The 12,455-nt window shown below is 42.4% G+C and overlaps 1 protein-coding gene across 2 annotated transcripts in view; it reads left to right on the top strand.

Annotated features, from left to right (window-relative positions):
* ACOXL (acyl-CoA oxidase like) overlaps positions 1–12,455 on the top strand; it is a 1,650,624-nt gene that overhangs the window by 232,571 nt on the left and 1,405,598 nt on the right. Inside the window, exon 2 of one of the 2 annotated variants that reach the window (XM_069606843.1) lies at positions 6,003–6,099. The exons of the other annotated variant lie outside the window; for it this stretch is intronic. Coding sequence (XP_069462944.1) covers positions 6,003–6,099 — 97 coding nt within the window. The remainder of the gene's footprint in view (positions 1–6,002; positions 6,100–12,455) is intronic. 2 annotated transcript variants of the gene reach the window in all.

Raw genomic sequence — 12,455 nt, 5'->3', positions numbered from 1 at the left:
GTATATATAACTTGTAAGTATACCAAGTTTAGACATAGAAACATGACAGGACGCACAAAACAGGAAACGTACATGAGGAGGAGGAAGGAAGTGACACGGGATAATAAAGTAATATAATATTATACCAAAGAAGGAAGAGTGGATAAGAAACATATTTCAGTTCATATATCTGGGCAAGACTAGGAGAGGAAGCAACACATCTTTTTAGTCTATGAATATTACATATGGAGTCCCACATGTTGTGATTAATGGGATCAAGATTTTTGCAGTTGGCCGAAATTGTTTGTATTGCAACTAAAATAGAAAGATCAAACAAGTGAGCATTATTTTCCAGTTCATTCTGCAAAAGCATACTGCCAAAAAGAAGATGATGGTTTAACTGCACATCTCGAGCCCATCTCACACACGCTATCAGAACACATTTTGTTGCACTATCTACATCAACCCATCCTGCTTTCCTGTTCTATTACCTTCTCCTTACTGCTTTTCCTCTGCAGACTAAAATCTAGATATCCCTATGGGTCCAATACACCAACCCCCATACAAGACATGCGCTTTGGGGCCAATATGGTGCTGGTGATTTGGTGCAGTACAAAAACCTTGCATTATAATTTATCAGTAAAATTAGGAATTAAATGCATTTAAAATATTAAAAATGTTTCACTTGTGAACCTAGGGAAACATTATTTCCCTCTATTCTATTGTTATTCAATCTCTGAAAAGATCTTATATTTATATACATCCTACTTGATTTGTATAATTCTTTGGTCAAATGTTCTGGAATTATTGGATTACCTCCCAGCTATCCTTCCCCTTACTCATTTTCCAAATAATGTGGCTTCTATTATCATCTTTGCTTGGCATGTAGTGCATATTCTTCCTTTGTCCTTTTCAAACATGCTTTATTGTGGTGATAGTGGTGTCCAGGTCAGGGAATATATCCCTGATTTTACAGGTCAGGGAATATATCCCTGATTTTACCCCAACATCTGCCATATTTGAGTTCAACGCTTTCCAAGTTGTCAGATCCATTTCAGGAAGGCATGGCACAGTCTCAAACTGTTACTGTCCAAAGATGGACAAATCCTGCGCTATCAATTCATTGTCACATTCTATCTCTCTTAATCAGGATACCAGATTTGGAATGAGACACCTTTAGTTGGTCTACTTGGCACTTTGTGTGAAACATGTTTTTTGGCATTACCAAGCATTTTGGCAGATAGGCCCTTTATTTTATATCCTATTTTGCAAGGTTACACTGATGGAAAAGCTTTACCTACCGCTAATACACAGAGGAGGTTGGGGGATTAGACTGTAGGACCAAACGAGCCCCCTAACTTTTAGGAAAACCTAAAAAATATAAACTAAAGAGAAGGTCCACAGTATAGTATCACTAGGTCACGTGTCCACACCCGCTTAGTGGGAAGTATGGATGGGGAAAAAAACACACTAGTTCTCATCTCCTCGATTGTACTTCGCTGTGGAGCACATCACAGTGAACAATGAATGCAGAGACGGTATACATATAGCCAAATATTCAATTATCAATTTTATTAAGACTTCAATGGTAAAAATACATCATTAAAAATGCCAACATGGCATAACTCATCTAGTAAGAGTCTTTAGCACAATCAATAAAAACAGTTTTATGAGAATTTTACGACCAACCCACAACAGTGACAACTTTAAGTACACCGGGAAGAAAAAGGTGTATAACCCAAGTCCTACACAGACACAACGTATAGGGTTATAACATAAACAAATATATCTAGGTCTATTTGTTCATTCTAAAACAAACCACACTAATGGGGTTTGAAGAAAAGTAACACAATTAGATTGACTAATAAATTCCACACTCTTTCGCTCCCATTCGACCCAACATGTTTCATTCCTCACTCATTCCATACATACACAGTCAGGGGAAATTCATCAGGGGTATGTACTTTAAAGCACGATGTGCCAGGTTTGATCGTCAATCGGGGCGGAACTATGCTCACCGCCTTACAACTTGATTAAGTCATCAGACACATTTTTTTCCTACACCTATTGGGCAAGAGACCACATTGGAAACTACATGGACTGTAGCTTAACCAGACAACCAAAGTCAGTAGTTAATTATTACAAAAAATATTGGTTTGTAATCAACTCGGGATATATTGTTTCTGAATCCCTCACAGTACAGCTAGTTCCTGTTGTTGTGATGAAATGCAAATTAACTTCCCACGAGGACAGGGGACACGTAACACCTGTAGAGAAACAAGGAGATAAAGAGACTAATCAATATGGTCCCTCACTCATAAGACAGTTACATTACAATGTCTAGGGAGCTGATCAATGCTCCAAACATATCTATTCATCGGGGCTGTTCAGACAAAAGCAGGACTCCTTATGATTAAAAAATAGCAAGCCTTCTTATAGAGAGGGGCACACTTAAACACAACCTACTCCCCTCAGAGCAGTACAGAGAAGAAAGAAAGAAAGGCAGAGGTCCCTTAATGGGCAACCTATAACGGGTTAAATACAACTAAATCGTAAAAAGCTCTTACCAAATGGTAGCTTACACCATAATTAGACACAACAAAGGTTTTTGTCGAGTGTCTAGCAGGATTGGAGCTATAACTGCCACGGTTCTAAAAGATTCCACTATTATGTACTGAAAGCCACCTGTCGGAAAATATACAGGTGGGGAAAAAAATGGGGGGGCGCTGTTAGCAGGGTTACAATAACGAATGCAGCTCAGGGGGTTTATAAACACACGCGCGTCACACATAATTACCTTATATTGGTGACGTGATACAGTACTTCAAACGTATGCTGCATTTACCAAGATTACTGCCAAGGTTCGTCACCCGATCGAGTGTATCTACACGGGTAGAGGGAATATGTATATGTATGTATGAATAAATATGCACAATCTAGTAAGCTCTTAATTACATTGCATAGTTGTTAGAAAGCAGCAATGTATCTCGTGTAGCGGTCCTTTGTACATTGCAAAACATGCACCATACCCTGTGTCCTGGTTCAAGATAATCAACCTGATTAAACGTAAAAAACATCAGGCTGGCCGACCACTCGATCCAGATTCCTACGGCTTTGTAGCACCAACTAGTGAGAGCTTGTACCTGCCGTAGGCGGCTTCCAATACAACCGTGGGCTAAATCGTTCTCTTAAGCAGTCACAGCCCTAAACGAATTAGAAACATTACTGTCACCTCTACCTCATCAACCGGCTTTAAACTTTAAAAGTAAAAGCACAGTTAACCCAGGTATTCCCCGACTTAGACTGACTACGGCATCGGCATGTAAATTGCATAGCTCATGAAAGCACACAGAGCTCGCAGAACTCTAATATTTACCTTTGTCAAGTCCAAACACTGCAGAGAAAACCCATGTAATTCATGCATGTCGTGGAGTCAATACAGTCTGGTATGGTCTGCGTCTCGCCCAGCAATCTGCTTCAGGAGGCCACCGAGCAGCACAAAGCTTGTATGTTTATAAGGGCGAAGCACTAATTAGACTACGCGCCTATCTTAATTAGGTGCAGCTGCTACAGCCGCCATTTCCCAATGAAAGCTAAACCCCATGGTGTACTGGGACATGCAGTCCTCGTTGCTCACTGTATATGCCGCCGAGTGGACAATATCCAGAAACGGATGAGGATAGAGGAGCAACCTCCAGTCCATCGCAAGTTCCAAGAGGTATTAACCCATCGGTGCGTGAACTAAAAGAGATCGATGTGTAAGCCATTTTATACCGGAAAACATGTAAACAGGGGCATAATAAAGGAACGGCGCAATACTCGTACACAGTGAAGTAGCCCGAAGAAACAGAGCCCGCAAGCGTAAGGGGAAACGCATGCAACCTCAAGGAACTAACATCATTTCCAATGTGTTGCAAAGTTGTTATACATTCTAAGGCCAAGCGGGCGTGGTGCATCGTCAGAAAAAGCTCAATTACTTATACCAGTGTTTCAACGAACCTTAGGGCATGCCCTTGGGGAGTTTATTTCAAATTGCCTGCACAAACACAAACTACAAACTACATTGTTCTATTAAAATAAGGTACCCCAAGGCGAACGGGCACACTCAGATTAAATTGTCACCCTAAACAAAGTGTTAACACTATACGTGAAAGCTCCTCACATATCAAAAGTTATGTTAACAGTGATGGATATCATTCTAGGTTAACCATTTGAGTCTATCGTTCAAACCCGTTTCAAAACTTTTGGTGAGGAAGATCATGCGTTGTTCCCTCTGTAGTAATCTTATTTTATCGTGGTTCATATCGCCAGAGGGATTAATTTTCCAGAGAACACTCCAGTGTAGGTCCTCTATTTTGTGTAAGAACTCAACCCAATTGTCTACCAGTGGGGCATTATGTGTTCTGTGCTGTGTGGCCAACTAGTTTGGGAAGGCCCCAGCTTCCAGGGATTGTGCTTTGCTTCTTATTTCCCAGACTCCCATCATTGCGTGTTATTAATTCTTTTAAGTTTCGACTTCTTTTGAAAGCCACTATTGGTTTCTCCAATGGTTTATCGCCAGACTCCAAGACATGACAATTCTTCAACAAAATCTTTTTAATCTGGTTAGAAAGATGGCTAAATGTATTATCGAATACTAGTTTCTTGTCATCCTTTGTCTTTGCATTGTTCTTGTATTCCAAAAGAGCTTGCCTATTGTTGTTAAAGGCTCGCTTTTTAGCCAAGTGTGTCAATTTTGCTGGATAGCCTCTTGCATTTAATCTTTTGCTGAGGTCCTCTGCTTCTTCTTTATAGTTCGATGTAAGGGAACTATTCCTCTTTAGTCGTAAAAACTGGCCTAAGGACAGGTTATCTTTAACATGCTTCGGATGGAAACTCTTGTAATGTAAAAGGGAGTTTTTGTCAGTATTGTCATGAAAGGGTTTCACACTCAGCAATTTAGTGTTGGAATTAGAAGTTATCGTGATGTCTAAAAAGTTGAGTTTTCCGTTACTCTGGCTCACCGTGAACTTCAAAAACCGATCTTGTACATTAAGCCAAATGAAAAACGCATTCAATTCTTCAACGGTTCCATGCCAGATGACAAAAATGTCATCTATATACCTTTTCCAGGTTCTAATCTTCTGTCTAAAGGTATTGGCTATGGATAGAATTTTGTGAGTTTCAAATTGCTCCATATACAGGTTCGCCACACTTGGTGCTAGGGTGACCCCCATAGCTGTACCCTGTATCTGCTTAAAGTACTCGCCATTGAAATGGAAATAGCTCTCAGTGAGAGCCATTTCCACTTTGCCTACCACAATACTTTATTTTGCTGCTCAGAGAGCAACAACCTCCCCCGTGTAACCTACATCTAGAATCTCTGAGTCTGCATTGTGTTGCTCTCTCTAATACTTTCACTGAGCATATGATTTTTTTCATTATCATGTTCTCTATTTTCATGGCATGGCACTTTGGGAACTAGACCGAACAAACAAAGAGACTTGTTCTGCAGTTGACAGGATAGAGATTAAGAGTGAAGATTACATATTGGAACCAATTTTATGGGAGGTATCCTTGCATCCTTGAAACAGACCCATAAAAGGAAGTGGATCACAAGTGTCACTGCAGGGGCAACAGGACGTTTCATTAAGTAGTATCTAATGCAGAATGTGAAAGTTGTATATGCCATTGTCAGAATTCCTTTAAAAACTGCTTTCATCTTCACATACAGCTCATAGAATTACATGTGATACAGTCTCAAGTTATGTGATGGAAACAGAGTATAACAGTCATGAGGGGCTGTTGGATATGTATTGTCAATGCATTCTAGGTACAGAATAAAGCCATCATCACCTGGTATTATAAGTGAATTTTCATAGGTTGTGTTTAAAATGTAATACATTTCTGATATTCGCAAACCAATTGCAACCTTTGGTTTTTTTTTTATCTCTTGCTTTAAAAATGTAATAACAAATACTTTGTGAAGATGCTAAATTGACCAGTTTCTAATTTCAATTTTACGTTGCATCTGGCCTTCACAGATATGACTTGAGTCTGGATGAGATGAGGGACTTGGCATTTGAAAGAGTGAATTTTACCATGGCTCTGCCACAAGTGCAGCGTGCATTTCAGGAGATGGTAAGCTATTCAAAGGAGGTATCCTATTCTTGTTTTCAGTTTGTGATAACAAGGCCCAATCAAAGAATAACACATTTTACATGTAACTCGTGACTTTTCTCCTATAATTTTCATTTAGTACTTTTTGTGTGTTTTTTCTTAACACATTTAGTTTGAAACATGTGTATTCCCCTCTGACAGCCCAGTGCTTTGGAAAACGCTTGCATGAACCCTAAGGTTACTAAATATTAATAATCTGATTCTTAGTCTTTTTTCTGCTATATTGAAGGTGTCATTTTTAATTGTAATTTGATGGTATAAGACACATTTCATTCTCACTCACAGATGTCTTAGTTTGGCACTTATATCTTAATTCTTCAAACTTTGGCTGTTTTAGCTCCCCTTCAGCACCTCTGTATTGTACAACATTTGGATCTTCAATGTCTTGTGCGTGAATGATCCCATACCACTGGAATGTTACCTCTTTATACTAAGATAGTTGCTTGCTTAAAGAAAAGGAAAGCAGGGTAGTTAGGTTTCTAGTACCTTGGCTTAAAAATCATTTAACTGAATTTTCCTTGTACAGCGTGTGCACCTCAAATCCTCTTTTACATCTGCATATGCCCCTGCTACGTTATCTTGTCTGCGCCATGATTAGGAATCCTTGTACCTTACACATTTTCTTGCCCGGTTTCTGACTAAAGTTCTATTTATAGGGTTGTTCTCCGGATGCCATTTTTGGCAGACTTAATTTTCATTGAATGTGCTAACTAGTGGTAAGAGACATCTAATCCCTTTTCATCAATCTCTAGCAACAAGGATTATAGAATGTTCCATAGTTGGATGTTTAATTATGTTGTGATGCTCACTGTGACATGATTCTATAGAGGGACATGTTAAAGGGGCTTTCTAGCAAACCGAAACAATTCAATTTGTCTTTACCTACCATCAACAATCACCAACAACTACACAATGAAATACTCATTTGTGGGTTATACCGGATTGTTATGTCCTGCATCCCAGATTCATAGGCCCAAGCATAGTTTTAACACAGGCAGTGGTGCTTTTACTATCAGAACAGGCTGCAGCTGGGGAGAATATTGAAAGTAACACCCAGGGGCAACAGATGCCTGCCTTCTGGGGATTTTTAGTTGACGACAAAACATGCTGCAAGCGTCAAGGGCGGACTAAAGGATTTAGGTATGTTTGTTTACATTGAAATGTTTTCAGTGTGACCGTGGGTGGACAACTAGTGCTATTGCAGGGAGTAGTCTATAGCTTTCTCGGGATACAGGCTTGTACCGATAGATGCAGCCTGCCTTCCAAGCATCCTGCTTGTTCACTGCATCGCCACGATTGCTATTTAAGGTTCTGGAATGTCTTTTTGTTAATATCTGTTTGTGTATTTGGAACTAACGTGACTAAGCCTGAAAAGCCTGTTTTTGCTGAAGCAGACCATGTGTGGTGCATGTTTCAATAATTTGATTCGACAGGTGCCCTGGTGGTCCAAGAACTCAAAAGAACTGTCCGCCATGTTGGGATTAGGCAGCAATGTCATAGCAGCCAGCCAATCCAACATTCTGTCTCCCATGTTTACGGGTATGTTTTCCTGCTTTCATTGTGGATGTTTAGTCAGCATGTTTTTCCTCATTGAAGTATGATTTCTTTGTTTGCCGTTACTTCCAGGACCTGTGCACTCTAGGTACATTGCTCACCAGGTCCTGCTCCGCACATGACTCATTGACCCAGATCATAACATTTGGCAATTCCCCTGCTTCAGTTACAAGACGGTCCAATCATTCATGGGGTTGATCTGGTTTGTGTTTCGTCATCCGGGAGTAGTTGTGATAGCTGAATGTAGTGCCGAAACTTCTCCCACCCTGTTCTTGAGACCTATTTCCCCCTAGATGACATTTCTTTTTCTGAAATGTGCAGCTGCTTTACCGTTGGTCAGATGCACGGGGAGACGTAGAGGATCCTCTTTGCTTCGCCTCAATGTGCTCATCACTAATCTGGTGGGTTCCCCTGGTCTCCAGAAATCCCAGTCTCCCTCAGTGGGATAGTTAAGGGTAACTTTGTCACACACCTACCCTTCTGCTTGACCCGTTAGGGTTTTTGGACTTAGATGTCACATGGCTACTGAGTTAATCCATATTAATATGTACCTTGTGTGAGAAACCTGAAGGTTTCTCACCCGCTAGTCCCCAGATATCTGTCATCCAGGTGGCTGGGACACAGCCATTGCTGTTGGATCCAGTTCCTGGGGGTGAACCAGTGGGGGGAGGATCACCTGGATGTGGGGGGGGTCTTTGGGGAGTGGAAGTGGGACACAGACGGGCAAGACGCGGTACATCCTTCCTTACAACACCTTTTCCCCCATTATACACCATAGGATATTTAAAAGCTCAATCCCCAGCCCCTTTTCCGACACAAACACTTTCTTACACCATGAAAGACAATGGACTAACACCAGAGCCAATTACCTGACATGTCTCAACACAAGGGTCAGGCCGAGTAAGGCAATTGACAATAACTACACACACCTGACAGCCCTTTCCCTTCCCCACAGGGATAAAAGGCAGAGCACGAGAGCACACTTATGGAAATGCCGAACACACAAGGAAACAGCTATCCCGGACCAGCAGTTAAAATGGAGGAGAAAGGCTGCGAGACCTGGAGGAACGAGGAGTAGGGAATTGCCCTTGCCCTTTTCAACATAGGCCTGCAAAGCCTCTGAAAGGGTAATCATAAGACCGGGAAATCCAGCTGGCGTGCGGTGTGACAGGTGTCAACGGCACACCTGTCCCTCCTGCGACTGATAACCAAAGCGGGAAGAAGCGCTTGCCGCCATGGTGCTGTCCTTGACTCCCGAGATAAGAAGCTCCAATAGTTCAGCACAGCTGCTCAGTCGGAGAAGACTGATAGTAAACCGAAAGTGTGCTGTGCCCAAGGTTGCATGGGGGCAACATTGTTGAACAAAGTTTGTGTAATTGAACTTTAAAGAAACCATAGAAGGTCCAGAAGCGAGTGTTCTGACGCCATAGGGGGTGCTCATTTGAAGGACTCTGACTGGAGCCTTTTTTGTGTTGGTTTTTTTTTGGAACTATGAGAACCAAGAGGCCTTAGGAGAAGCCAACGTGATGTGTCAAAGTGGTCCTGCGAGGGTTGAGCAAAACCCCTCGTACACTCCGAAGTCTTTGACACATTGAAGAGAATTGAGTGAACTGTGAAATTGGCAAATGTGACCCCGACAGAGGGGTGCATGCGAATTGGGGTTAAACCGTGGTATACCCGTGAACATTGTGATAACAAGTGTGTACCTGGCTGAGGGATGTCCACAGTGGATAGTTGTTTAAAAAGAAAATGAGACTTTTGAATGTTACATTTTGAGTGAAAGGCCGTAGTGCACTCGACTGAGGGCAGCTAACATTGCAAGAAGGATCAGAGCTCGGCTGTGGGGATCCAAGGGGCGAAGAGCAATCGCCCAACGTGAAAGGTTACCAAATTAACTTTTGTTTATGGTCCAGCAGGCCTTCTAAGGCCAGAGACTTTGTATAAAAGAAACTTGGCCCCAGAAGGTCCTGGCATCATTGAAAGGAACTGTAACCTTGTGCTGGCAAGGCCCAGGAGTGTGCTGTGCTCAAGAATACTTCCTTGTCCCATGCTAAAAACGTGGGGAAGGGAAACCCCAGCCATACCATCCTGACTTATCATTTGGTGAACACTTCTTTCTTGTCTTGTGGATATCAAGCCACACTATTTTTTTTTAACTTAGCGGTAAGGTTTGGCAATAGTTTTTATTTAAATTTTTTTTTTGTTTTTTGAATTTTTTTTTTTTAGTATAGGTCCTCTGTATTTGATAAAACACCACTAGGTCTGGCTTATTATTTGATGGTCGTAGCTTGCTCCCATCTTAGATTTAGGTTTATATTAAGTGTTTTTCTCACCCATTCTACAATTTATTAAACACCCTTGAATTGTGATAACTTGTCTGTCTTTACTCTTGCCACCACGAGTTCCTTACATATGGTGTCAGGAGTGGGACGTGACTCGATTGAAACTAATTAGGGAGCCCTACATTTTCAAAAACTTAGTCAGAGAGCTTCTAAACCTTCTTTTGCCACCAAGCAATCAATAGGTTTTGATATCTGTAGCAGTAGGGAAGCTACTATTTCCCCCCCCTGGGAAAAGAGAATTGATTCCCACATACTTGGTTTTAAAACTCCCACGGGGTGTTAAATAAGATTGACCCCAAAGTCTGGCCTAGCGTGGAAGTTCAGTATGTACGTTTTAACAGGTGTCCTAGATCCCTAATCCTGGAGAGATGTAAAGGTTCTCTTTACAGAATTATGGTGAAGTCCCCTTTGAAGTACGTCGTGGAGATCAAATTGCTCAAGGAATTTTGCAAAGGGTTTTATTCTATCGATTTATAGAAAGTGAATGAACGAAACAGAGGTACCTTAGGCGTTGGGGAAGCTGATAAACCTGGTAACATCGAAGAAAGAAGGGAAATCGCCGGGAACCGATGGGTTTATGGCGGAGTTTTATAAACACTTTGCGGACTCTCTGGCACCTCATTTGTTAGAGACGTACCGGTACAGCTTGGAATCAGGGACCCTGCCGGACTCGCTTCGAGAGGCGATGATGGTGGTCCTGTTGAAGCCTGATGAACATTGGTGTGACTGCTCTTCATATCGCCCAATCTCTTTAATTAACATCGATAACAAGATTCTGGCGAAGATTCTTGCCTTGAGACTAGCGACCTTTATGCCGGAAATGGTGATAGCAGACCAGGCGGGCTTTATCCCGGGCCGCTCTACCTCATATGGCCTTAGGAGAATGTTCGGGTTGATGTCGGCTGTGGCTACATGGGAATCGGTGGTGGCCGCCAAAGCATTTGATTCGATAGAATGGCCTTTTTATTTTCAGTTCAGCATATGGGTATGGGCGCCCACTACGTGAGCATGGTGAAGCTACTGTATACACAGGCGAGGGTGAAGGTGAATGGCCAGTTAACCACGGCCATCCCTCTTGGGCGGGGGACCAGACAGGGTTGTCCCTTGTCACCCCTAATTTTTGCCTTGGTGATTGAAGTGCTGGCCGAAAGGATTAGAGATGTGCATATACACCGGGAGATTCAATTGTACAATCACAAGCTAATAATCTCACTGGATGCTGACGATATGGTGTTTATTAAAGATCCTGAGGTGAACCTAGACCCGGTGATGGAGGAAGTTCAGGGATTTGGGGTGGTGTCTGGGCTACAGGTGAATACTTCCAAATCAGTGTTGTTCCCTCTGACGGAAGTGACATCCCAATTCCATGATACATGGGGGTTTCAATGGCACATGATCTACACAAATTACCTGGGCATCTCTATCGCGAGAGACCAGCAAGTGGTGTACCTTAATAACTATCTTAATACCCAGCATAAAGCTAAATTGGCCCTGAGCAGGTGGAAGAAGCTCCCACTGAACCTATACGGGCGGATATCTGTTGTTAAAATGACACTGCTCCCGAGATTTCTCTATATTTTCTTGAACGCCCCAGTAAGGGTCCCCAGGGAGTATTTTCGTAGTCTGAAAACCAATATAATGCGATTTATATGGGCAGATAAACCGGCCAGGGTTTTGTGGGATAAGTTAATGGTCCCGGTGTCAGAGGGAGGCTTGGTGCTGCCGGATTTTGAAATGCACTATGGGTTGGCGCAGGCTGGGCTCCTGGTTTACTGGCACAGACTACAGCATGATAGAAGTCATATAGAGGTGGAGTGAGCAGTGGCTGCTCCCAACCTGCTTCGGTCAGTCATCCTGTTAGCCCCGAGTCGTGTGCGATGCCCAAAGAATTTGGTGGAGGTAACGTGTAGGGCATGGATTAAACTAGAACAGAAGCAGAGGGGTGGGGTTCTCTATTCGCCCCGGCTCCCAGTCATACATACGCCGGGGATACCCATTACTGGAGAAGGAAGTTTTGTAGATATGGTTAAAAAACTGGGTATTACATGCTTTGCTGATTTGTTCCATGGGGGTAGATTTGTATCTTTGGGGTAATTGGGAGAGAGGGGGTCTCTGTCCGCCCTAGATGTGTTTTTATACTTTAGACTCAGGGTGAGTCTTCGATTGGTGTTTAATACCTTTCCTGATCAGCCGCCGATATCCCCCACGTTAGATAAGGCACTTCAGGGCCTGCTAGGTAGACGAATAACCACGGGGTTGTACTCGCTGGCTATCCGGTCTAAGAGCATGGGAATATCTTGCCTGTGGGAAAAATGGGAGAAATCATTGGGTAGGGAGATCTCCGAGGATACATGGAAATACTGCTGCAAGGGTATTCAAAAGGGGGCTATCAATGCTGGGTATATGCTAATCCATTTTAAG

Source organism: Ambystoma mexicanum, chromosome 4p, assembly GCF_040938575.1.
Source record: "Ambystoma mexicanum isolate Mex_15411 chromosome 4p, UKY_AmexF1_1, whole genome shotgun sequence".
Classification (NCBI taxonomy): domain Eukaryota; kingdom Metazoa; phylum Chordata; class Amphibia; order Caudata; family Ambystomatidae; genus Ambystoma; species Ambystoma mexicanum.
Note: the sequence above shows the minus strand (reverse complement) of the source record. Positions and strands in the feature narration are given on the sequence as shown.